The 27,661-nt window shown below is 37.8% G+C and overlaps 2 protein-coding genes across 5 annotated transcripts in view; one reads left to right on the top strand and one right to left on the bottom strand.

The window, feature by feature from the left end:
- Nucleotides 1-2,846: 2,846 nt before the first annotated feature.
- PSMG2 (proteasome assembly chaperone 2) lies at nucleotides 2,847-23,041 on the bottom strand. Its single transcript, XM_040479454.1, has 7 exons — nucleotides 22,852-23,041; nucleotides 19,469-19,640; nucleotides 15,806-15,864; nucleotides 12,847-12,965; nucleotides 11,818-11,991; nucleotides 3,989-4,109; nucleotides 2,847-3,154 (listed from the first exon to the last, which is right to left on the bottom strand). The coding sequence occupies exons 1-7, from the start codon at nucleotides 22,906-22,908 to the stop codon at nucleotides 3,056-3,058; spliced, it is 801 nt and encodes a 266-aa protein (XP_040335388.1). The 5' UTR covers nucleotides 22,909-23,041; the 3' UTR covers nucleotides 2,847-3,055.
- A 402-nt stretch (nucleotides 23,042-23,443) lies between these two features.
- The window catches only part of CEP76 (centrosomal protein 76), a 34,188-nt gene continuing 29,970 nt past the window's right edge, over nucleotides 23,444-27,661 (top strand). For 3 of the 4 annotated variants that reach the window (XM_040479450.1, XM_040479453.1, XM_040479449.1), the window contains exons 1-4: nucleotides 23,444-23,555; nucleotides 24,533-24,688; nucleotides 25,854-25,935; nucleotides 26,550-26,774. In XM_040479450.1, the coding sequence (XP_040335384.1) occupies nucleotides 23,493-23,555; nucleotides 24,533-24,688; nucleotides 25,854-25,935; nucleotides 26,550-26,774 (526 nt within the window). In that variant the 5' untranslated portion in view covers nucleotides 23,444-23,492. Of the gene's footprint in view, nucleotides 23,556-23,645; nucleotides 24,053-24,532; nucleotides 24,689-25,853; nucleotides 25,936-26,549; nucleotides 26,775-27,661 lie in introns of those variants that run through there. The other variant, XM_040479452.1, reaches the window with a different exon arrangement.

The following is a 27,661-nucleotide window of genomic DNA, read 5'->3' as shown; positions in this document are numbered from 1 at the left end:
GAAAGTGGGAACTCCAAGATCATGGCATTGGCAGCTTTGGTGTCTGGTGAGATTCAGCTTCCTCATTGTGCCTTCTCACTGTGTCTTCACATGGTGTAAGGGGCTAGCTAGTTCTCTGCGGTCTCTTTTATAAGGGCACTAATCCCATTCATGAGGGCTCTACTCTATCACCTAAGTACCTCCCAAAGGCCACCTATTTAATGACCCGCATTTGGGCATTAGAATTTCAACATATGAATTTTGGGGGACACAAACATTTGGAAGATCCATAGCATTTACTATTGCCATTTTGGTTTTTCTTCTTGTCCCTCTTTTCCTCTTAACTTTGTGTTTCATTTATGTTTTTGTGTTGACATGCTTTGATTCCTCCCGCCCCTCCTTTTTTCTTTTGTGTATCTTCTATGGGTGTTCTTGTAAGAGTAGTCCAGCCAGTCTTAAGGGTTAACTTGCTTCAAGTTAACACACTCCTTACTTGCTAGCCTAAGGCCCTTGATCTGTAACAGAACTAATTTACTTTGAGATTTGCAGACCACTGGCCTTGGGGAGTGAAGAACAAGTATGTTTCCAAGCTGCAGAGGCCAGCAAGTCTATTTGAAGCCATCTCAGCTTTCTAATTAGCCTACCATTTTTTTTTTTTTTACCAAGATGTTTTTCTTTTAGGTCACACAAATGATTTTACTGACTTCCTTTGTGTATCTGTAGACTTTGCCCTCCTTTGCAAAAAGAACAGAGCACTCTCACACATCACAAAACAACATCCCCTCGCACAACCCCCTTGCACTGAGATGTTTGTAGTTGGCATTGAGTCTGCATACAATCAAGACATGTTGCAGGATGCTGAGGTCTCTGCTGATTAACTACCCTAAGCCCCTTTTAAACTCCCCGGGCCAGGCAGAAACTCCAGAGTTGGCTTTTGAATAAGAGTCCACCTTCTCCCCAGGTTGCCAGCCTCCTGAATAAAGCTCAAATTCCTTTCTAATAAAAACTCCTCTGTTGGGTGATCTTTCAGGCAACAGGCAGCTGAAATTGGGTTTGGTAACATTTTCTTTGTGGTTACTGCAGGACTTACATAAGACATTTTACAGTTGTAACAATCCATTTTATGCGGGTAACCTAACTTTAATCATACACAAAAATTCTATTCTTTTACATCTTTCCACCCCCTTTTTGATTCACCAGTTATATCTTTATATATTTATTAATATAGTTTTAGATATAGTAATTTTTTTTAATTTATTTTTTTAATGTTTATTTTTGAGAGAGACAGAGACAGAATGTGAGTGGGCTAGGGGCAGAGAGAGAGGGAGACACAGAATCCAAAGCAGGCTCCAGGCTCTAAGCTGTCAACACAGAGCCCGACGTGGGGCTCAAACTCACAAACCATGGAGATCGTGACCTGAGCCAAAGTTGGACACTCAACCAACTGAGCCACCCAGTCACCCCTTTTTAAAATTTTTTTTAACATTTAGAGAGACAGAAAGAGACAGAGTGCAAGCAGGGGAGGGGCAGAGAAGAGAGAGGGAGACAAAGAATCCAAAGCAAGCTCCAGGCTCCGAGCGGTCAACACAGAGCCCAACGCAGGGCTTGAACTCACAAACCATGGAGGTTGTGACCTGAGCCAAAATTGGACACTCAGCTGAGCCACCCAGGTGCCCCTAGTTATAGTAATTTTTAATGCTTTTGTCTTCTAAAGTCTATACCAGAACTGAAAGTACTTTACAGACCACCATCACAGCAATATAGGATTCTGTATTTGGTCATTTACTTTTACCAGAGTTTTATATTTCTGTATGTTTTCACGTTGCTAACATATCTCAGCAACTCCCTTCTGGTGTCTAAGTTTTCTGCGGAGATACCCACTCATTATCTTGTGGGGGCTCACTTACATGTGATGAGTCATTTTTCTCCTGCAACTTTCAAGATTCTTTTGTCTTTGACTTTTGACAGTTTTATTTTTCCCCATAAAGTGTCTTGGGAGTGGGGCTATTTAGGTTCATTCTATCTGGAGTTCTCGGAGCTTCTCAAATGTGGATGTCCATTTCCTTCCTCAGATTAGGGAAGTTTTCAGTCTTTACTTCTTCTAATTTTTGTCCCTTTCTCTTTTCTCCTTCTGGAACTCTCATAATGCATATATTTGTCCATTTTATGCTATTTTATAGGTCCCTTAGGCTTGCTCCACTTTTGTTTTTATTCTTCTGATCTATTTCAATGGTCAGAATTGCTGATTCTTTTCTCTGCTTGATCAAATCTGCTGTTGAACTCCTGTGAAAATTTTTTTAGAACTCCATATGGTTGTTTTCAGTTTCTCTTCGATATTCTTTTTGTTCACGCATTGTTGTCTTGATTCATTTAGTTATCTGTGCTCTTTTGTAGATCATTGTGCTTCCTTAAGACAATTAATTTCAATTCTTTGTCATGTAATTAATAGATTCCCATTTTCTTGGTATTGGTTCCTGGAGATTTGATTTTAGCCCAGTGAGGACTAATTTTGGATTCCTCTGACTTCTAGAATTACCAGATAATAAATTGTATTGTTTTAAGCCACTAGGTTTGTGGTAATTTATTATAGCAGAAATGGGAAACTAATACAGAAGTCTGAGTTAATAAAAAACAAAAGAGGGACCCTTAGATGGCTCAGTTGGTTAAGTGTCCAGCTCCAGATTCTGGCTTAGGTCGAGATCTCATGGGTTCATAAGTTCAAGCCCCCACATCAGGTTCTGTGCTGGCAGGAGAGCCTGCTTGGGATTCTCTTTCTCCTTCTCTCTCTGCCCCTCCCCTATTTGTGCTTGCTTGCTTTCTCTCTCTCAAAATAAACTTAAAAAAAAAAAAAAAGGACACATTTCAAATAAAGCTACTTAGGAAATATTTTATTGTACAAAATTTACATTTGTTGTAAATACTGAAATGCATGGCAAAACAACTTTTTGTTAATCCATTTTTTTTTGAGATTTTCTGTGAAAAGATTTATTTCCTAATACATTCTCAGATAATATTTGTTTAACAGTTGTGTTGGTAATAAGTACCTTGAGACATAAGTTATAAAACTGAAAACAGATCAAAAAAGCGCAGGAGGAAGACCACTGCCAAAGAGTAATCTCCATGAACTTGGCATTTTCCACTGCAAGGCAGATGCTGTGGGGTCATCACACTGTAACTGGAAAAAAAAAAAAAAAAAAGTTTAATCCTTCAACTTTACCACCAAATCCCCTTTTCACATTTAAGTAGCATAAGACCCCTTCTCTAGTTTCTTTTGTTTCTGCTCTTTTTGACTTTGACACTTTTAGTTGTGTTTCACTGTAAGTAAAAACAAAGCAATAAATTTCCATGTCTCTATATTAACTGAAGATAGATTTCCTTAAGTTCCAAATCATAAAGATATGCCAGAAAGGCTATGGGTGAAGTCCATCCAGTAAAATCAAATTTGAAGGGAACTGAGGTAAAAAAATAAAAAAAAATCAGTGCTGTGTGATTTTTATCAATTTGTTCCTAGCAAAAGCATGAATTAAAAAACAGTACCTATTATATAAAGCAGCCTTACGGTGCTTCTATTATGCCTAAAGGCTAACTGATTTCCCTGGGTGTAATGCTCTTATAACAGAGAAAAGTATTTTAATTATAATATGTGTTTAATAGTTACAGTATTGCTTACATAAATATCTTTTGCTTTCCTGAAAAAAAAAATCCTGAATTTGAAAGAAATTTGTTTATTCTTGTAAAAATATGTCTGGTATGATTAATGCAATGTGACCAATTAATACCATGAAGTACTTGAAAGTTTTCCTTTTTTGGAAAATCAGCTTTAATGAAACAACTGTAGATAATTGGTTGGTTAAATGCTCTCTTATCTTTTCAAAAGCTGAGCTAAACTAAATTTTACATAAAGATGTATCAAATTTTCACTTATTTGGCCTACTTATATAGAATATAAAATACAAGTTTACAAATACATAACTGGAGAAATCAGAGGCTTAAATGTAGCAAAACTTACACATGGTTTGATTATCTGAAGCCATTCATTAAGATATTCAACAAGACCTAGAGCATCTGGGATATTGTCTCCTTCTGACACAAATTTCAGCAGAACCACCATTGGAATTTCTTTAGAACAGCTATAATAAATACAGAGAAAAATTAAGTATTCTTCTACTGATATAAGACCCGGATTCCAGTGTGTCTGTTTTTATAGCTAAGACGATCTGCCAGGTTTTAGGCAAGGAGAAGATGCCACCTAATAAGATCACTTATTTATCCCCCTTGCCCCAGATGTATGGTATTTGTGGGGATAGAACTAGAAGCCATGTAATTAATGCCCACCATGGGCATATGTAAATTTGCGTATCACACAGGGCTGCATGAAAAAACATCCCCACTGAAAAATGTTCTGATCTACTCTCCAGATCTGCTGTAGAGACAGTGATTTTCAGAAGCACCATAGCAAAGGGACTGAAAGAAAATAATACCCTTGTTATTAATAATCTAAAGCAGTGAAGGAAAAGTGTGGAATAGAATAAAGGGAAAAAAACTTATTGCTATTTCTTACAGATTCTATCTACTGAGTGATTTATTATGTGCTAAGGACTGTCTGCATATTTTATAATTCAATCCCTCAGCAATCCTTGAGGAAGTTGTAATTATCTCCATTTTATAAATGAATCAGTTTGGAATAATGGGAACACAGACAGAATGCCTGGATTCAAATTCTAGCTCTGCTACTTACCAGACATGTCAGGCAAGTTACTTAATCAGAGCTTCAGTGTGTCTCATATGTAAAAGAGGGAACACAACAGAACTTACCTCACAGGTTGTTGGGACATATAAAGGAGGCAGTAGAGGAAAATGGTTAACACAATTCTCAATACATAGTCAATACTATGAATGTGTTAGCCAGTATGATGAAGTAACTGAAGTTTAAAGGGCTTGAAGCATATTTAACATGCTCAAAGTTCTGTATCTGGGAAGTAGCAGAGGTGGGACTTGAACCTGAGTCTTTCTGACTCCAAAACAGTCTCCTATTTGCTATAAATGTCTCAAGCTAGTGATGAGATGGAGGTAAATCAATGCAAAAAGCTTCCTGTTTGCCAACAAAAGCAAAAATATTTTCTAATACACTAAAATCAAAAACTAGGAGAAAAATACGATGCTAAAACTTGAGAGCACATGACTGATAGAGAGGTTCAGAAATAAAGTGAGTTGGGTTCCTAAGCAGGGGATATCAGATGTGGAGAAGACTCTGATAGGGAGGTTCAGAAGTCTCAGATGTACTAGGAGAGGCTAACATAGCATCTCAGTCTCTAAATATTAGAAATTGGAAGTTGTTAGCAAATTACATCATCTCCGTATGTAGTAGAGGCTTCAAACTTCGTATGGAAGCACTGTGAGCTGTGATGACTCAGAAGATTCCAGATCCTACACATCCCTTAGAAATGGATCCTGCCTAGAGGAGGCTAGCTAGCCTCCCTGGCTGTGCCTTCATTTTCAAAGCTCGACCTTAAAAAATGAAGAAGTATGGTCTTGAATTTACAGTGCCTCCACTACTAGTTTGTAACACAAGGAGTAGCATAATAGTTTTAATACCATCCTCTGGACCTCTCTAAAAATGAAAAGTGGAGAATGACTAATTTTATTACTTTGTGACATTAAAAACCTAGACACATCCATTATTAAATTATAAATGCACTTCTATTCCCATTAAATATATGGGATTTCAGGTCAGCCACACCACTGCCACCCCTTATTATTAGAGTAACTAATATTATTTTTTCCAGAGATCAGAATATATATTTGTTCTCATAATGGGAAGGCAAAATATATATGTTACAAAAAATTTAGCAAATATTCATGATGTGCACTGAGGAAGAAAAAAAAGGATTCAAAATTATATAAGCTCTATGATGAGTTTTTTTTCAATTTCAAAAATTCTTTATTGCAGTGAATGTATAATTACACTGAACATTGAACAAGGGTTTGATTATAAGAGAATAAAAGATGTGTGTTAGAAAATTAAAAGAAAATTGATTTTGTGAGAAACATTTTTAAACAGGATGAACTCTAAAGTTATAAAGGTAGACATGGTATATCTTGCAGATATGTACATTTAATTCAGATATATTTTTAAAGGAGTTGGGAAGAGAACAAGTGAAAAATTAGTAATGGTAGTTACTTCTGATACGTTATACACACACACACACACATATATATACGTATATATACGTGTATATATATATATATACATATATATGGGGGGTGGGGAGAGACAGGGAGAGAAAGAGCATGTGCGCACGCAAGGGGAGGGGGCGAGGGGGGGGTGCGGGGAGAGAGAGAGAGAGAGAGAGAGAGACAGAGAGAGAAAGAGAGAGAGAGAGAAAGAAAATCTTAAGCAGGCTCCATGCCCAGCACGAAGCCTGATGCAGGGTTCAATCTCATCACAACTGTGAGATTATGACCTGAGCCTGAAATCAAGAGCTGGACACTTAACCAACTGAGCCACCCAGGCACCCCAGAACTGAGTATTATAAATATAGTTTCTTTGGACTATTTTATATTTTCCAAATATTCTATGATGACTATGTCTAACTTTTATAATATTTTGCTACCATTGCTAACTCTGTGGGCAAGTTTACAACTACCCAGAAGTTATTCTTTGGTCTCACAGAATTTTACCCTACACATGTGTGGCTTAGACTTCAAAGACTCAGAGAGACCCCTACAGCTCTTCTGAATAGTCCTTCTATGGTTCTCTGCCTTGTACTTTCCGAGTGTCCTAGCATTCCCCAATGCTGATATCTGTCTCCTCAACTCAGCAAGACTGGTCTGCTCAGGTTCCCTCCCCCTCCCTGTTTTGTAGTCCAGAAAATATCTCCAAGCAGAAAGTTGGGGGCAATTGTAGGACTTTATTTGCCTTCTCTCAGGAATCACAACTATGTGCTGCCTGGTGTCCAAGTCTGAAAAACAGTTGTTTCCTTAATTTTGTCCAATTTCCAGTTGCTTATGGCAAGATGGCAAGTCTGAGATCATTACTCTAACACTGAGTGGAGCAAAAGGAGGAGGCTAATTTGTAAAGAACTAAGCAGTCAGGGTGAAGGTGCAGACAGCTGTGGGAATACAAAGAGAGTAGTAACTTCCTTGTGCAGAAGGGAGAAGCATGTAAGGACACAGAGGAGTGCTGTACGAGGTGACTCTTAGAAACTGGGTTGGTTTTTGCAAGGGAGACAACAGGAGAAAGTACATGGGACAAGGCAAGGAAGAATGAGACAGCTTTTAGGAAACCGTGACTGCTAGTAGTTTAGCTGGAGTCCAGGGCACCAAGGAATGAGCCAGGCAAGGAGATCCTGCAGGGCCTTATATGACACATTAAGAAATATGAACCAGATTCTGCACAAAGCAAGTAAAACTGCTGATGGATTTAAAAAAAATATTTTTTTTGATGTTTATTTTTGAGACAGAGAAAGAGCATGAATGGGGGAGGGTCAGAGAGAGGGAGACACAGAATCTGAAGCAGGCTCCAGGCTCCGAACTGTCAGCACAGAGCCCAACACAAAGCCCGAACTCACAAACTGTGAGATTATGACCTGAGCTGAAGTCAGATGCTTAACCGACTAAACCACCCCGGCGCCCCACTGCTGATGGATTTTACTCTGGGAATGTTGTGATCAGTTCTGAATTTAATTTTATTTTTCAATTTTTTTTTAATGTTTATTTTTGAGAGAGAGACAGAGTGTGAGCCCGGGGGGGGGGGGGGGGTCAGAGAAAGAGGGAGACACAAAATCTGAAGCAGTCTCCAGGCTCTGAGCTGTCAGCACAGAGCCTGATGCAGGGCTCGAACTCACGAACTGTGTTATCATCACCTGAGCCAAAGCTGGACACTTAACTGACTGAACCACCCAGGTGCCCCAGTTCTGAATTTCAGAAGGTTGATTTTAGCAATACTGAAGATGGATTAAACGGAGTCATAATGAAGGAGGCAGGGGAATCAATCAAGAGATCTTGATGGCAGCAGCTACAGACTAAACTCACACCCCTCCAAAACTCATATGCTGAAGCCCTAACCCCCAATGCAATTCCATCTGGAGATGGGACCTGCACAGGTAATTGAGAGTAAACCAAGTCATAAGGGTAGGGCCCTAATCTGACAGCACTGTGGCTCTGTAAGGAGAGAAGGAATCAGAGGTCTCTGCTATCTGAAGATACGGCCAGAAGGCAGCCATTTGCAAGCTAGGAAGAGGGCCTTCACCAGAACTCAACCATGCTGGCTCCCCAATCTCAGACTTCTAGCCTCTAGAACTGTGAGCAAATTAATTTTTGTGGTTTAAGCCACCCTGCTGATTTTATTTTGCTATGACACCCCAATCAGACTAACAGCAGTCTAGGCTACAAATGATGTGGCCTGAATGAAGCAAAAGAAGGACTGAAAGCTGGTGGTTTGCAGGGCAGGCCAGAGAATGATTACGTAGCCATGGCTTCCAGGCTGTGGTAAAAGAATAACTGAAGTGATATTTTATATGATGAGTAATAAGCTAGACAGGAAAAGAAGTAAAAACACGAATGGGTGACAGACTGGGAAAAAAAGAAAAGTGAAAATAAATGAGCAGGTTTTAAGGGAAAAAGAGAAAGCTGGAATGGTACACAAGTATGGCCAGAAATGGACAAAACAAGGTGTATTGAGAAAACAAGCTGAAATGCCTGTATCCTTTCTGACAGATCTTAGATATTTCAGAAAGAAGCAGGGGCATAAATAATTACAAATAACAAGGAATAGGTTCAACTTTTAGACAAAGAATAAAGCTCACTATGATCCTGGACCATGAGTGCTAGCTCTAGAGTGAAGTGGTTAAAAGTGCAGAATTTGGGGCCGGATTCCTACGTTTGAATCTTGGCTCTGCCACATGTTACTCATATGGCTTTTAGCAGTTATTTAACCTTGCAGCCCTTCAATTTTTTTGCTTATAACATGTAGTTAATAGCACATATCTATAAGGTCAGTATGAGAATTAAATAATTTAATACATGTAAGGTGCACAGAAAGTACCAGGCACATAATTTGCTAACACCATGACTACTACTTATGTTACTATTATGACTTCTTCAGGTCATATAGAAATCACAATGCAGATTTCAGAGCAAGCAAACCAGTCATTCTACTTTGCAAGGCTAGGATTATACTCTTGAAATTTATTATGTTAAGTAAGGAGGCAGATTTTTGGTGGACTTTCAGCAATGGTAACGGGGACATAATTTTTTTCTAAGGTTAGCTCTGCCCACTTCTCTAGAGCCACCACTGACAGCACAAGTGGTGCTCCTTATTCATGTCTCCTCATGGGAGAGCAGAGAGTAGACTAGCAGTAGAAGCCACCTTCTAAACACCGTTGGCTCTGTTTTCCATGATCCCACCAGGCAAATCAACTCCTAGCAAGGAGGAAAAGTCAGAGGGAGTTGAAGCATACAGCAAGGCCTACTGGTTAGCCCTAAATTTAGCCTCGGGTCATATGAAACAGGAAGCTAAGGGATAAGGCAGGCAAAAATGGGGATAGTGTAAGTGTCTACAAATCTGATGGCAGATTGGGCCATCATATAAGTCATAAAAGTCAATTTACAAAAAGGGGCTTAGGGGCGCCTGGGTGGCTTGGTTGGTTAAGCGTCCGACTTCAGCTCAGGTCATGATCTCACGGTCCGTGAGTTCGAGCCCCGCGTCGGGCTCTGTGCTGACAGCTCAGAGCCTGGAGCCTGTTTCAGATTCTGTGTCTCCCTCTCTCTCTCTGCCCCTTCCCTGTTCATTCTCTGTCTCTCTCTGTCTCAGAAATAAATAAACGTTAAAAAAAAAAATTTTTTTTCAAAAAGGGGCTTAAAGAAAAAAAGATCTCTTTCTAGTTTCCTCCTTTACTTTCACTTGCCTGCTAACTGTTAGTGATTCTCAAAGATCAATCAAGAGCAACTGCAGAGAATTTAAAAGAAAAATGCACAAAAATAACTATAAATCTGTTATTGGGCATATAATATATAAAGATGTAATTTGTGACAATATCATAATGGGTTGGGGGGAGATAGTGTGACCAGTAGTAGTTTTTGTATGCAACTGAAGTTAGTATCAACTCAGACTGTTATAACTTAAGAATGTTACATGCACTCACCATGGAAACCATAAAGCAAGTATCTTTAGAATATACACAAAAGGAAATGTGAAGAGAATCAAAAGATGTCCCTATAAAAAATGTGGCAGTAAAGCAGTAAATGAAGAACAAAAAAGGTATAAGACATACAGAAAACAAATAGCAGAGTAACAAGTCCTTCATTAGTAATTACTTTTAATGCAAACGGATTAAACTTTCTAATCAAACGACATAGACTAGCAGAATGGATTAAAAAAATGATCTATTTACTGTCTATAAGAGACTCACTTTGAATATAAGGACACACATAGTTTGAAAATGAAAAGATGGAAAAAGATATTCCACACAAATAGTAACCAAAAGAGAGCAGGGTGGCTGTAAAAATATCAGACAAAATATCAAAAACTGTTATAAGAGATGGAGAAAGCCATTATATATTGAATAAAAAGGCCAATTCACCAAGAAGATGTGAGAAATACAAAGATATATTCACAAAACAAGAGCCCCAAAATATATAAGCAGACATAGAATTGAAGGGAGAATTAGACACAGGGCTACAATAACAGTTGGGAGACTTCAACACCCCACATTCAATAATGGAACAAACGGACTGATTCATAATGAAATAGAGGGACTTACACAACACCATACACCCATTAAACCTAACAGATGTATACAGAACATCCCACTCAACACAAGCAGAATACACATTTTTCTTGGGTGCACATGAAACATTCTCCAGGACAGACCTTTGGTAGGGCACAAAATAAGACTTGATAAATTAAAAAGATGAAAATCATACAAAGTGTCTTTTTCAATCATAGTAGAATGATACTAGGACTCAACAACAGAAGGAAAACCAGAAAATTCACAAATATATGGAAATTAATACAGTCAAGGAAGAAATAGGTCAAAGAAGAAATCACATGGTAAATCAGAAAAATACAGGAGAAAGAAAATGAAAACAACATGCTGAATTTAAGAGTTGCAGCTAAAGTAGAGTATGAGGAAAAGTTTCAGCTGTAAACGCATGTATTTAAAAAGAAGAAATTTCTCAGATTGATGACCTAAGTTTACATCTTAGGAACTATAATAAGAAAGGGAAACTAAACCTGGAGTTACCAGAAGAAAGGGAATAATGAAGATTAGAGTGGAGATAAATAGAAAACAGAAAAACAATAGAGAAAATCAATAAAACCAAAAGTAGTTATTTGAAAAGATCAACAAAATTTACTAAGAATAAAAGAAAACTCAAATTACTAAAATCAGAAATGAAAGTGAGGATATTAGTATGGGCTTTGCAGAAATAAGTAGGAGTTATTATTTAATCTGTACTCACAGATTCTCTGTTTAGAACGATGACAAAGTTCTGAAAGTGGACAGATGGTGATGGATATTCAACACCGTAAACGCATTAATGCCACTTAATTGTACACTTAAAAATGGTTAAATTTAATGTTACGTATATTTTACCACACTTAAATTATGTGATGTGTAAATATAAAACATATTCTCAAAGTTCTGATAAGTAATCCAACACACTCTCCCACTTATCTTACTTTCATTATTTTTAAGTAGGCTCCACACCCAATGTGAGCCTTGAACTGGTGACCCCAGAGATCAAAGAGTCACACATTCTACGGCCTGAGCCAGCCCTTCCTACTTTCATTTTTAAATAAGGTGGGGGAACAAATGAACAAACAGACAAACTCACCCTTCATCATAGAGTGTTTTTGTGATACCTCCTCCAGGAATACGGATACAAAACTCAGAATCATCTATTTCAGGAATGCATGGGCTTTTTTCCATTTCTTCCCAGTTCAGGCTCTTTATTTTATTTTGAACAGTTTTTTGCAAGAAAGGTGTAAGCAGGTATCTGAAGGGAGTACTAGAAGCAATCATATAATTCAGTTTTTAAAAACATAATAAATTTGAACATTAAGGCAAGTATCAGTTCTTTTAGCAAATACTATTTGTTCCATGTGTATTTTGTTGCAAAAGCAAAGCACAAGTTTCAGCACTCTACGGAAGAATAGCATATAAAAATATTGCTCTGGCTTGCTATTTACACACTTAGGAGAGAGCATAAGGACCCAGGCCAACTTAAACTAAGGCAAGGTCAGCATGAAGATAATCAATTTCCCACAAGCTATGCTCCCTTCTGGCCAAGAGGACTTTTGTGAGATTCCTAGAATTGTATGTTTATTGTGAGATTCCTAGAAATTAGCTCCAGTTTTGAAAGGTTAGTCTTGGCTAATGCTTTTCATCATGATTTTATAGGTGTGGAAATGATAATGAAATAGTTTATATTTCTATCTCTTAGATACTTTGCCTTATATTTAGGAATTCAGTGTGACATACCTGATTTATACTTAGAGGCAACTGGATTTCTGCAATGACTGAATAAATAGAAATACGAATTCAATTTTCCAAAAATCATCCAATGAATCTCTCCTCTTTCTCTTTATCAGCTCAGCTCTGTAATGTCACCACACACCATACCAAACAACCGAAGCACAGTTCCAGAACAATCTATATCTTTACACCAAAGCCTTCCTTCTGCCTCAACCATAACACTACTAACCATACTCCCTCCTATCTCCTGACTTTATCATCTTTCTAAATTCCAGAGAGGGGAGGTAAAAATATACCTAACTTTTAAAACTTATTTTAGCTTTTTAATAGAGACACCATCATAATATTGCATAAATCAAAACAAAACTTTTCAAAGGCAAAAACATACCTGCGAAGCTGTAGGTCATTACGGTGATATGAATGACTGCTTGAAAGAACAATAACTTTGGCACAGTTACTACTTTTCACCCAGGAAAGCAGTTTTTCACAGAATGGCTTTGATTTATACTTCGTATACCATTGAAAGAATAAAAAGAAAGTCTAAAAGTTAGATCTTAGCATATAATAAGAGTATTATATAAAATATTTTATTAGCTTTATGTGATAATTTATGTATTAAAATTGTAATTATTTTTACTTCCACTTTTCTGTCCTTAAACTGAAGGTGAGAGACGAAGAGCAATGAATTGTTTATTATAGCTTTACAATTAAGAAATAAATCACAAGAAATCTAGTTTCAAAAAAATTCTATGCTGATGGACAAAGGAAAATTTCCCAGTTCCCAGTAACTTAATCTATCGTTACTTAAAAACTATCACATGGTCATCTATGAGATCTTCTTGCTAGAAATTTCTGACCTGAATCTGATCAGGAAATGATTAGGTGAATCTAGGATGCTGAACATCTGGCATGAATCCTCGAAGAGTGAATATACTATGAAGAACAGAAAAAGGAGGCCACTTCTACGTCAAAGGCTAACAACTAAAAAGATGTTACAGCCAAATGTAACATGTGAACCTTGATTGAAGGTTCCAAAACTGAAGAATATTTTGGGGACAATTGGGGAAATTTGAATATGTCTTATGATACTACTGAATAATTCATTAAGAGCTGATTTTCTTAGGTGTGATAATGCTGCTATGGTTGTGAAGGAGAATGTCATGAAGGAGAGATACATGCTGAACTATTTATGGGTAAAATATCATAACATCACCAGCCTACTTTTGGATTATTTGGCAGAAGGAAACTGCATGCACATGCAGAGAGAGAGAATCAAGCAGGTATGGCAAGATATTAACAGTTGGTTAATCTGGGAAGTGGGTTATACAATTTTGGGGGGAAAATTACTTTATGGAAATTCTTCTCACAGACCGCTATTAAATAATTATTCAATAAAATTTAAAATGCAGATAAGAAATAGCTAGTTATTCAACTAGGGAGATGGTACAGCCTGATTAAATTAAAAAACTGTGTTTTAGTTTTCTGAAATCTCATTTTACAAATGAGGATAATGTTAATACCTGCTTTGTCACACTGTCGAGATGCTTATGTAGAGTAATATATATACATAAAGTACTCACAGCCATATTGGTGTGAAGAAATCAATGCTCAATAAATGTTAGCTATTTTGAAATCACTATTCCCATCTACCAAAAATTTCATTCAGACATGTTTGTCTTTCTTAATTCTTGAACTTACACTGGTATTAGGAAGAGAACAGAAAAAGCCACATAGCATAATGGAAAAATATTAGCAACTCTCACTGCAAAACTTTGGGTATGGTATTGTTAACTAAAGAAAGAGTGGATCTAATATGAATATTAAAATAATCATATAACTATTCACAGTTGTCTCAAACTAGAAAAAAATCTAACATTCCATTAACAGTACAATGGATAAATTATGGCTTATTTATACAACAGAATCCCACATAGAGGTGAGAATGAACAAACTACCTCTCCTTCAAACTACATGGATGGACCTCACTAACAGAATGTTGAGTAAATGAAGCTAGACATAAAGTACATGCCATGAGATTCCATTTACATAATAATATAACTAAGATGGAGTATGCGGGAGAGGCAACAGAAAGCTGATAATTTTCTGACCTTCTTAACAGATGGTACCTTAATCGACTCAACCAACATTTACTAAGAGCTCCTCTACATGCTACATACTTTTCTAGAAGCTGGGGATATGAAAGTGAGTGATACACTGTCACTTCTCTCAGAATACTTACTTTATATTAGAGGTAGATAATAAACAAATATATGATACTCTAAGTAGTGATGAATTGTGAAGAAAACCACCCCAGGATAAGACAATAGGGTAGTCAGGGGAGGCCTTTCTGATGAGGCAGCATTTAGGCAAGGACTGAAGGAAGTAAACCATTTAGGTATCTAGAAGAAAAGTATTCCAGGCAGAGAAAATAATGTAAAGACTCTGAGATGGGAGTGAGCTTAATCTGTCTGAACAACACAGGGAGACCAGTGTGGCTAAAGCAGGGTTAATGAAAGAGGGAACCCAGTAATGAGCAAACAGGAATGGCTCTAAGTTCGATTAAGTAAAGCAGTTGTCCAAGAGAACTCTCTGTGATAATGGAAGTGCTCTTTATGGCAGCTGCTTGCCACACATGGCTATGGAGAACTTCAAATGTGGCTAGTGTGAAGGAGGAACTGAATTTTTAATTTTATTTTAGTTTATGAATCAAAATTTAAATAGCTACATGTGGATAGTGGCTACCATACCAGCACAGAGGTAGAGCCTAATAAGTCACAGTAAGGGCTGGGAGTTCACTGGGATGAAAACAGGAAACCACCAGAGGGTCTAAAAAGAGGAGTGATGGATTTGATTTAGGTTTAAAGGATAACTGGTGGTGCTATCTGCAGACAATTAGGTATTTATGGAAGTGGGCAAAGCAAGAATAGAATTAGGGGTAGGAGAGAAGGCAGTGATTTGGACAAGAGTGGTAGTGGTGGAAGAGGAAAGAAGTTAGATTCAGAATTTATTTTGACATGTACATAATTTATATGTAGATGTCCCTGGTTGAAATGTAATACAAATGGACTAAATCCAAAATATTCATTTGTTTAAATGTTTTTACCCATGTTACCTAAATTGGGAATATATAAGATCCAAACAGTATGCCTCATTTCCTTTCAATATAATCAATCAGTAAATGATGGTAACACCTATTCTAAGATTGGTTCTCTATAGAATCAGACTTTTCTTAACTGTACATACAGTAAAAAGAGCAGAACTGAGTTTTGAATCTTAATTCTTAATAATACTTAGTATTTTCTCATTATATTTCACTTCAATCAACTTAAAAAGACAAATATACTAACCTTAATAAAAATGGATCTTAACTGAAGAGCCACTAGCTTCTTTGAAGGCAATGAATATACTACAAAGACAAAAAGAAAATGAAATCATGAGAGTTAAAATGATGGAGTTATACAAGTGAAATTACTAACATAAAAACTAAAATTGAATTGTAAGAACTTTTATACCTAATATTTTCAATAATTAAATATAAAACATATGAACTATATCATTCAGTTAAAATAGAACATTTTAGAAGTACCTTAAAATGCACCTGTGGGCTTTATTCTATATAACAGATTCATTTCTGAAAGGTTAACTATTAAGAAAATATAAAATTATATTTCTTCTGACTGTGATTGTAGAATCAGGGAAGAATTCCCCGGAAACTTCTGGTGTTATGACACATGAAATCATTCTTAAGAATGTTTTTATTTAAGGGGTGCCTGGGTGGCTCAGTCGGTTGAGTGTCTTACTTTGGCTCAGGTCATGATCTCACAGTTTGTGAGTTCGAGCCCCACATTGGGCTCTCTGCTGTCAGCCTGTCAGCGCAGAGCCTGCTTCGGATCCTCTATCCTTCTCTCTCTCTCTGCCCGCCCCCCCCCCCCACCTGCACAATCTCTCAAAAAAATAAATAAAACATAAAAAAAAAAAAAGAATGTTCTTAGCTAAAAACAAACAAAAAACAAAAAGGGGCACTTGGGTGGCTTAGTTGGTTGAGTATCCAACTCTTGATTTTGGCTCTGGTCATGATCCCAGGGTTGTAAGATCGAACCCCATGTCAGGCTCTGTGCTGAGTGGGAGCCTGCTTAGGATTCTCTCTCTCCCTCTGCCCCTATCCCTCACACATGCTTTTTTTTTTTTTTTTTTTTAATGTTTATTTATTTTTGAGAAAAAGAGAGAGAGAGAGAGACAGAGTAAGAACAGGGGAAAGGCAAAGAGAAAGGGAGACAAAGAATCTGAAGCAGGCTCCAGGCTCTCAGCTATCAGGAGAGCCTGACACAGGGCTCAAACTCACAGACCGTAAGACCACAACCTGAGCCTAAGTCGGACGCTTAACCGACTGAGCCACCAAGGCACCCCTGCTCTCTCTCTCTCTCTTTAAAAAAAAAAAAAGTTATTCTCCCCTCTTCTCTCTGCAGAAGAGCAACACTCATTGGGATTTAGAGAAGGAATAAAGTGCAAGAGAATGTTAGCCATATAATAAAATCCCTGGAATAGGTACATTTGTGTTCTTTAGAAGTTTTTGAAAGATAACATGCAAGATAATATGTAAAATTTTCTGAGTCAAGGTGTGTGCTCTTCTTCAAGGAAAAGGATCCACAACCTTCACTCACATTCTACAAGGGGGCCTGCTGTACTGACGCTTAACATGTCCCTGCCCAACCTCACCTCTGAGAATGAGAACCAAGGACAAAATATGGAGTTTCTTAGAGGCATGATTAGGCCACTGTGCTAAAGAGTAAAATTTTAGTTACTGTAAAATAATTTACAAATAACCCAGACTCCAGTAAATCCTTTGGCAGATCATGTCTCTCCAGCTATAGCTCTTTTGGGGAGTGTTGGACTGGGGTAGTGACTAGGGGCTATGCTGCAGCAGCAAGCCTAATGACCTCCAGGTATTTTCAGGACAAAGGAGGTAAGAGCAGAAATTTAGGAATTAGGGAAAAGAGCATAAATTTAGGGGAAAGGGACTAAAACATGAGCCACTTAGGCCTGTAATCTATCTCTGATGTGCACATTTAGTGCAATTCAACAGACTTAATGGGAAGAGGATACATCTGTAGGGAGTGAGCAAAATGTAAGACATACCACCTCCTACAATATTAGCACTCATATTCATCATCAGTGTATCAGGAAAATCTTTTTTAAGATCCTGCTTCCCATTACTTTTCTCTTCTGAGGTGATACAATACAAAAGCAACATCACCTTTCATGTTTTCTGGTATAAAATATGTAGCTTTTATCTAATCAAGGCTTTAGATCTAAGAAGTTACAGAAAATACAGACACTAGGGGACCAAGATAAATGACACTACAAGGAAGTTATAAGACATATGCAGAAGATAGGACATTCAATAGGACAATGGATCTAGTTGTTTCCTCAATAAATTAGTTTCATGAAGGGATTAAAAAAAAAAGAGACTGCTGCTCTACAGTAAAAAATTTCGGAGGCATAACAATCAGAAGTACTATGGTGGGTCTTAGTTTATTTTTTAATTATTATTTTTTAATGTTTATTTATTTTTGAAAGAGAGAAAGAGAGACAGTGTGTGAGTGGGGGGCAGTAGGGAGACACAGAATTCAAAACAGGCTCCAGGCTCTGTGCTTAACCAACAGAGCCACCCAGGTGCCCCTAGTGGGTGTTGGTTTAGACAAACTAACTTTGAAGGACATTTTGGGGTAAACTGGAACAGTCTGAATATGGATAGGGTATAGTTAAGATAGTAAGAAATTACTAATTTTGTTAAATGTGATAGTATTTTAGCTATAAAGAAAACGTTCTTTAAAAAGACAAATACATATTTAGAGGTGGAATGTCATGATATCTATAATTTATTTCAAAATACCTCATCTTAAAAATAGATAAAGTAGATTAAAGGACATAGCCAATTGACTTGTTGTGAGTTTGTGTCAGAGAAAAGCCAGTGGGTCTTCCACTAGTGTGAAGGTCCATCAGGGTGGTGTGGTGCTTAAGAAACAGGTCTCAGGGGCCAGAGCCTTGATTAGAAACTCAGGTACACCAATTATTAGTCATGTGACCTTAACTTCTTTGTACAATGGTTTCTTCATCTATAAGACTACCTATAGAGTAGTTGTGAGGATTAAATGGATTAATACATGTAAAGAGTATTAATGCACACAGTGCTCAGCTCATATAAAATGATAGTTGTTATCATTAGTGGAAGTATATAAATTCTAGTTCTACTATTTCTAGTACTTCATCCTTTAAGGCAATAGCTGAATTCAGTCTTATGGTAAACAGAACACTGAGAAGCCAACAGAGCACCTTGTCATCAAACAAAGCAAGTGGGTGCTCCTGTGCTTCATGATCAATAGCTTTCCCCCACTCACTCCGAGCAGTTCTGTATTATAAACACAGTGGTCACGGCAATGTCAACTGTGTTCCCCAATTAAAACAAACATGACAGTGCAATGAGGAATTATGGAGATTTATGGCATGGTAAAAGCCTATGTCTACTAGTAGTATTAGGCAACTCAATTCTCTGAGCCTTATCAATATTATATTATTATGGATTCTATAATAACATGAGAGGATAACTATCAGGCCTACGTAAGGTAGCACATGTTAAACATACAGGACTGAGCTCGGTGGAATTCTCTTTACCCCTTTCTCTAGTATTAGTGGTGCTTATACTTGCCAGAAAGATCAGAAATTAAAACTGAGGATAAAAGAAGGACAAAAAACCTTTATGTTAAAAAAAAAAAAAAGGAAATCTCAAATTCTAGTAAAAAATATAAGTACAGTCATCTTAGGAGCTGCCATTTAGAAAAGACTAAGAACTAAAACCATGATGTACAATAGGACAATATGACCAGGTCATAAATACTGCACAAAACTGGCACTAAATAAATATATGCTATAAAACAATATCCATTGAATCTATTTCTGATTTAAAACAACTCTTCCTTGTAAGAGAATAAAACATGCAAAACCTTACATACCTTCAGCATTTATACTGAGTTCTGTTGAATTTTCTTCTGCAGTTGCATATGGATTGTTTCCAACCATTGGCACAAGACAATCAGTATAGAAGTAACCAATTTTACACATATTCAGTGTAGAAATAATCAAATCTATTGCAAGCTGGCCAACATTTCCAACAGATACTGCTGGCTGAAATAAAAAATGTTCATTAAGTAATCAAAATTAGCAGCACTTTTAAAAGCTTAGACAGAAGACAATAATCACAGGACTACATCTGAATGGTTATGCTCAGGTGCATCAGAACTAAATATGGACTCTTTGCATTAGCTTCAACAAGGTGTCAGCAGGGGCTTCCTCTACTTTGGAGACTATTGGTTTAACACCTTATTGAAAACCGACTATGTGCCAATCATTGCTCTAAGCACTAGGAATGCAGGAAGACAAACGGATAAAAATTCCTGCCTTGTGGAACTCTCATTCTAGTAAGGGAGTAGTTAAATATAATAAAATAGTGAAATACAGGCGTACTTTATTTTATGGCACTTGAATGTCTGTGGCAACCCAGCCTCAAGCAGGTCTTTTGGCACCATTTTTCCAACAGCATTTGTTCACTTTGTGTTTGTCACATTTTGGTAATTCTCTCAATATTTCAAACTTTTTCATTATTATTATATTTGTTATCATTTGATCTATGGTAATTATGACTCACCAAAAGCTCAGATGATGGCCAGCATTGTTTAGCAATAACATATTTTAAAATTAAGGTATGTACATTGTCTTTTTAGACATAATGCAAACTAATACATTATAGTATAAACATAATTTTAACATCCACTGGGAAACCAAAAAATTCATCTGACTGGCTTTATTGTGATATTCACTTTATTGCTGTGATCTGAAACCAAACCCACAATATCTTTGAGATGCCTATATACAGAGGTAAGTGCTGTGGAGAAAAATTAAGTGAGAGTGTATATGTGTTTGGTTGCAATTTTAAACAGGGTGATCAAGGAAAGACTTTAGGTGACCAGTCAACTATAGACCTGGGAGACTTAAGGAAGACAGCCATACGAAGACCAGGGAAAAAAACACTTCACGCAGTGGGAAAGCAAGTATAAAGGCTTCTTGGGTCATCTTTCCCTTTGCTTTGTTAGTGCATAAAGGTTAGAGTCAGCTTCTTTTTACGTTGAACACACACACATATTTACCCCCATGACTTCAAACAGTCCAACTGCCAAACCTCTACCTATCGCCCAGAACATTTATCTCAACTCCAGAGACTAATGGATATCTCCCCATGATTCTCTCATAGGCAATGCACATTCAACATGTACAAAACTAAACTGTTGCCCAAACTTGTCCTCATGTTTTGTATTTCAAAAGTGAAACAATTACTCAATTACCTAAACTAAAAAACTTCTTCCTTTTCTCCTACCAACTACTTAGAATACATGGCTAATTTTTATTGATTCTACTTATCTCTTTAATATAGCCCTTCCTTTGCATTCTTCTAGCAATTGCTTCCCCCATCTCCATTTCCTCTTATTTTTCTGGGTCCCTCAGAGTGGTCTCCCACTTCTCATTGCTCTCATCTACTACTCTCCTGGTTATCTTCTGTAATTCCCTTACCCTTCCCAAGGATTCTGCTACTTAGTTTAGACTGTTTCTCTCCTGTAACATCTACACTTTCCTCACTATTGTATTCTTCTCATCACTATGTGTATGTATGTATGTATGTATGTATGTGTGTGTGTGTGTATGTATGTGTATATATATATATACATACACGCTATATATGTATGTATATATGTATTCAGGCACTTTATCTCTGAATTAATGAACAAATACATACATATATTCTCTATCTCTTCTTCCACTTATTCAGCCCACTCCAATATGGCTTCCCTCCCTTTGCCACTTTACTGATAACGGTCAAGGTTACCGCCAATAATCTCTTAGACATTACTTTCCCCACGAATCTTTTTTTTTTCTTCTGCCAGATATCTCCTGGAAGGATGCTTTTCTCTTTTGTGATTAATAAATATTTTTCAGAGAGATACTATGAAATACTACAAAATTTCCTTCAACAGTACATCATCACAAATTTTAGCATTCACTGATATTTCTTGCATGCATTAAGGTGAGAATTGCCCAAAAGTGATTATCATCATTTAAAAAATTAAGATATAACTGACATATAACAGTGTATCAGTTTCAGGTATAAACATATATCAGCTGATATATATATATATATATATATATACATATTGTAAAATGATTACCACAATGTTTACTTAACATCAATCAGATACACATTTTTCTTGTAATGAGAACTTTTTAAAAGAATGTTTTAATGTTTTATTTATTTTTAAGACAGAGAGAGACACACACAGAATCCAAAGCAGGCTCCAGGCTCTGAGCTGTCAGCACAGAGCCAGATGTGGGGCTTGAACTCACAAACTGTGAGATCATGACCTAAGCCGAAGTCAGAGTTAACTGAGCTGCCCAGGCACCCCTTGTAATGAGAACTTTTAAGATCTACTCTCTTAGCAAATTTCAAATATACACTACAGTACTATTAATTACAGTCACCATGCTGTACATTACATCCCCAGGACTTATTTATAACTGTAGAGTTGTACCTTTTGACTACCTTCATCTATTTCATCCAAGCAGCTCTCATTCTCATCTGCCTCTAGCAACCACCAACCTGTTCTCTTTATCTATAAAGTTGGGGTTTTTTTTTTCCAGATTCCACATATGAAGCTTTTTTTTTTTTAAACGGGTCCCTGTGTCCCTCCCCCTCCCAACAAATCCTAGGGTTCTTCTGTGCCCTTTACAAAGTGCTATCCTAGCATTTATTGCCCTTATTGATTTACGTGTGTTTCCAACTAAACTGGACACTCCTTGAGAACAAGGACCTAGTCTTATTCTAATAGACTGTTTATTGAAACAGTGACTGAATATGGGCAATTTTAGGAGCAATAAAACCGTGTGTTAGGTACTGGCAAGGTTTCCTTTTCTGTAGTTATCTGGTTAATGACAAAGCCCTGCCAGCTTAAGAAAGGCTCTGCTACTAGCTGGAAAAAAAGATTTTCTAGGATACAACGAAAAGAAAATGGCCCGCACAACCTACGTACAATGTTACCAATAACAATCAAACACATGACGTTTTACAGTTAAGACTACAAACTCTAGTCTCAGAAACGTCTGGTGATAGCGCCAACAAAGATTCTTTCTGCAGCCCGGACTCCAGCGACAACCTCCCCGTTTTAAGCAAGCACCGACTTCTGTCCCAGGGCGAGTGAAAGACCTCGAGGCGCGGTGGCGGCCCCCCAGGCGCCTCCCGACAGACAGCACCCCAAGCCAAGCAGGCGGAGCTCGAGAAAGCGGGACTCACCATTAGGAAGGTGAAGCCAGCGAGGTCGGGGACAGAATCTCCGCAGGGAACAAACATGGTCGCACCGAAATGGAAGGACTGGGCGAGCACTGACCTAGAGGAAACACAGGCGACGCGAGCGCGAAACCGCGAGCGCCTCGCTCAGTCCGCGCGCTGGAGTCCCCAGAGCCCCTAGCGACGGGAGCGGGGCGGGGCCGTGGAGTCGCTCGGCGTGGGGTCCTGAAGGGCCCGTCCAGCTACCTGCCGGTCCGCAGTGCGGAAGGGGCCCGCGAGTGGGGAAGAGATGGGGGTCGGCAGCGCCTGCGGAGACCCCGGCAGGGCAGGGCGATGGGGAGCGCTGAGGTTGCTGGGTGGCGACCCCGAGGGAGGGGAGCGGCAGGTGGAGGTGGTCAGGCAGGGCTGGGGGCAGCCCGAGGCTTGGTAGTCCGCGCCGTTTGAAAGCAACAGTTGAGAGCCGCAGCCGCCGCCGCAGCAGCCGCCGCTTCGGCTCCCGCCCAGCCCGGCCTGACGCGGCGTCGCGCCCCCCGGGAGCTGCGCGAGGCCGACGGTCGCGCCGGCTCTGCTCTGCCGCGTCTGGCACTCCGGGGCTGGCCGGGGAGCGCCCGAGGCGGGGAGAAGCGCGGTGAGGCGCTGGCCCCAGCATGTCGCTGCCGCCGGAGAAAGCCTCGGAACTGAAGCAGCTCATCCACCAGCAGCTGAGCAAGGTGAGGGCCGCGGGCGCCGGGCGAGACCGGGCCTCTCCGCCCGCTTTTGGTCCTGAGCGCCCGACCTGGCATCCCGAGGCCCGACCGACGGCGGCGCCTGTTTGCCGGGGACACGAGCGCAGGCTCTGGGGCGCAGAGCACGGCTGGGCCGTCTCCGGGTGTCCAGCCGGGGCCGCTCTCTAGCCTCGCTGAAAGACAACAATGCCGGCAAGTGCTAGTGAGAGTTTGAGGTGACGGAACGTGGGAGAGTGATAGCACAGCTGTGAGAACGAAGCATTCATCCCGCGGTTTCTGGAGATCAGATCGAGTACAAGTTGTGTTTGGAGCAGGTGTATATTCAGAGGTCTGGAATTGGAATTACTTTAAGGGTGAAACTTGTGTCTTTCAAGTTGAACCAAATCAGCAATTCTTAAAGAAGTCATGAAAGGGAAGTTACTGAAGGACTTGCAACGAAAAGCGTTTGTGATGTTTCGAAGCTCAAGGAGAACATTGTTGAGGTGCTCAACTGAATGCAGTAATCTGAAATAATAAAAGCTACGGTTTATTGTACACTTGCCAGGCTTTCTGCTCAGTGTTCAGCATTTTTTGGCTAAGCCTCACAATATGGTCTTGGCAGGGCATTATTTTTTTTCCAGATTCATAAAGGGTGAATAAGTTAACTCAGGGTCACATCTAATAAGCAGACTAACAAAGGTAGCAGATAACCAGCTGAAATTATTCCTAGAATTTGTACTAAAAAAAAAAAATCATCCTAAATTTTTTTTTGGTTTTCTTCCTTTTAAAAATCTTAACCTTTATTCTTATTGAATTCTGGTAACAATTTTACATTTACTATTATCTTGAGAAGCCTTCCTGAATTTTATCTATCTACTCTCCCATCATTTTTTTTTTCCTTTGGGTGTTTTAGAAAGAAATTAGCTGATTGGCAATGTTTGATGGCTTTGTAATGTAAATGGTAATTCGAGTTTTCTACGTAGATGGATGTCCATGGCAGAATAAGAGAAATCCTTGCTGAGACAATACGGGAAGAATTGGCACCTGATCAACAACAGTTATCAACTGAAGATTTGATCAAAGCCCTTAGACGTCGAGGAATCATTGATGATGTGATGAAAGAACTTAATTTTGTTACTGTGAGTAATCTTTTAGGGGAAAGATTTTGAGAGTATGTTCTCATGCTTAATGCCACTTATAGGGTCCATATTTGGGGCCTCTTTTTAGGAAAACCACTTTAAAATGAGACAATGAGACAATAAAAGAGCATGCAACTCTTGTGGTTTGGAGGCTCACATTGGGTATAGAGATTTCTTAAAAAGTAAAATCTTTAAATAAACTTTAAAATATTAAATAAATGAAATAAAATGTTAAAAAATGAATAAGATCATTTTACCTAATACTATCTTTACTTCAAATATAAGCTAACTCTACCCTTGAAAAATAGAAAGTAGGATTATGTATCAGTGAGATTGGAGTTACATACCATATTGCTCTCTCTACAGAATTTTCTGTTGTTATTCTCTGGTTCTGTAACTTTAAGTATACATATTTTAGTTAAATTAGGTCTTTTTCACTAGTTCTTTTTCACTAGTATTGTTCTATAACGTTTTTGATTAGGCATATTTTTTTAATACATTCTTTTGGAACTCCATTGTCTGTGATTAACAAATTATCAATTTCTTTAAAAAAATGATTGCATAAGAACCTTCAAATCTCTTCATACAAATAGGTCAGTAATGGGATGATAGTCTCTCAGTGGACGAATTAGTAAGTAGGTCTTTTGAAAATGAGGCAATAATGAGAAACTGTGACCTCAATATCTGGGTATTATAATGTAAAAATTGGATGGACTGCATAATACATCAGGGAATAAGTTTTTTAATACAGCCTCTTTTTTTGGTTTTTGAGGTTTATTAACCCATTTGTTTAAAAATTGACCCAGTAACAGCTTCTGCTATGGGAATGTCATTTCCTTGTTAAAATTAGTTCATGGTAGAATCATAAGGCAAATGTTAGGTTTAGAAAAAGTTTACCCTTAAGACATTAAGAATTTGTTTTTAGCATTCTGTGGACATTGGTTGAAGGCTGTTTAATTACTTATCAAACTTTAGGAGTGACCAGTAACACCACCTTTTTTGCAGACTTTTCATTATTTTAATTATGTAATTATTTAATTAGGCTGGGAAAAGTTTCCTTGAGGGGGGCTTTATACTATTTACTTAGTTCCATTGTTGCCATTCCCTTGCTTAGTTATATTTTTTGTTTTCTAATTTGTTTTCTTTTTTTTTTCTGCCTTTCTAGGACAGTGTTGATCAAGAACTCCCTTCCTCTCCAAAGCAACCTGTTTGTTTCACTGATAGACAATCAACCTTGTTAAAAAAAAGTATGTGTATTTCTTTTTAACATTGATTTCATTTTGGATAGTACTACATATTGATGTGCTATAGTGTTTGGTATTTGATAGAAAACATTTTTTCCTTCTGGAATGAGATACTAATATTTTTATGATTAATCATCCAAAAAAACTTAGATTCTGTTTTGCATGAAGTGTGTATTATGTCAGAAGATTTAACATGTAGCAGAGTGGAAGCAAAAACAGGATCACCTGTTGCTCATGTTTTAATAATGTATTTTATAAACACTGTACAGTCTTTTAATGGTAATTACTTAACAAGTATACTTGCTGAGCTGATATTTGTCTGAGTTTGTGGAGGTGAAGGAGTGTTGGATAAGCAACTAAAAAGTAGATTTCTTAAGCATTGGCTCTGACTCCTTTCTAGCTGGGAGAGAGTAGCCAGCATATAAACTCAGATAAAAATATTTTATTATGTATCTATTCTTCCCTGGTTGCAAATGGTCCTGGTATACAGTAAATGTGTTACTTTTTCTTTATTTAGTCTTTGATTTTATTTCTGTCAAGTTATTATTTCCTATTGTCTTGATCACATTCCTTAAGTTATTTGGCAGTTTCCTCATATATATTGCTACACTTTACAGCTAATATTGATCCAACACGGAGGTATCTTTACCTTCAGGTTTTGGGTGGAAAAGCTTTCTTGGAACATCTACAAGAACCTGAGCCTTTACCAGGACAAGTTTGTTCAACCTTTACTTTATGTTTACATTTTCGAAACCAACGTTTTCGTTCTAAACCTGTTCCATGTGCCTGTGAACCAGATTTTCATGATGGCTTTTTACTTGAAGTACACAGAGAAAGCTTGGGTAAGAAGCAATAATAAATTGTCATTTTATTGAGTAAATCTTTGTTAGGTTTTATTGCAGAACAACCATAAGACTTTTGCTGTAATGAGAGATTTAAAATGAGTAAATCTCCCTAGGTGTTTTTTTCTCCCCTCTTTTTTATAAAATCTACTTCCACCCGCCTTCTTACTTTATTTTCTGCTACTTAGTTTTCCTTGAAGATTATTTTTTTACTGCTTTAATGGTTGCTTCTTTTGTAATAAACACTTAAATGCGTATTCGGTGCATTATACAATACTAGGCTAGTGCTGAGGATATATTGGAGAATGAGTCATGATTCTACTCATTTATAAAAGATGGCTAGATTTATGATGTTACATAACTTTCAAAAATAAAAAAAGTTTAGAGAGGAATCTATAATTCTCATAATTTTAAAGTTGTGATAGTTGATTCCTATAATTATTTTACATAGCTTCTGTAAACATATTTTATGTTTTGGTTAGCAAATTTAGCAAAGTTACAGAATTATACCTTTAGAATTTTAGATTACCTAAGATGGTTAATACACTATGAAAAAAATTTTTTTCCCCTCGTGAAAAATGTTGCCTTAATTAGGCTGTTAATGGCTTCACATGCTGGCTCCAAGGTGCCAATCTTTCAGTTTTGTGTAGATAATACAGTGATTATTTCTGGAGGTTTAGGGATAAAGGTAGTTTAGGGGTTAATGTTGATGTATTTGAAGGCTTTTTATTATGGTAGATTTTAGTTAAGTGCTTTTGTTTATTTTTTTTTAAGTTTATCTTATTTATTTTTGAGAGAGAGTATATGTGTGCATACAGGGGTGGGGCAGAGAGAAAGGGAGACAGAATCCCAAGCAGGCTCTGTGCTGTGAATGCAGAGCTTGATGT

This window comes from Herpailurus yagouaroundi, unplaced genomic scaffold (genome assembly GCF_014898765.1).
Source record: "Herpailurus yagouaroundi ecotype Mexico unplaced genomic scaffold, PumYag 142, whole genome shotgun sequence".
Taxonomy (NCBI): Eukaryota; Metazoa; Chordata; class Mammalia; order Carnivora; family Felidae; genus Herpailurus; species Herpailurus yagouaroundi.
Note: the sequence above shows the minus strand (reverse complement) of the source record. Positions and strands in the feature narration are given on the sequence as shown.

What these genes read in the sequence shown, in the direction of transcription:
- PSMG2 (XM_040479454.1), bottom strand. Translation starts at nt 22,908, where the DNA reads ATGTTTGTTCCCTGCGGAGATTCTGTCCCCGACCTCGCTGGCTTCACC. An exon ending in TAAGATCCATTTTTATTAAG is followed by an intron (nt 12,966 to 15,805) that starts GTTAGTATATTT and finishes TGGTATACGAAG; the next exon opens with TATAAATCAAAGCCATTCTG. An exon ending in AAAACACTCTATGATGAAGG is followed by an intron (nt 4,110 to 11,817) that starts GTGAGTTTGTCT and finishes TATTTATTATAG; the next exon opens with CTGTTCTAAAGAAATTCCAA.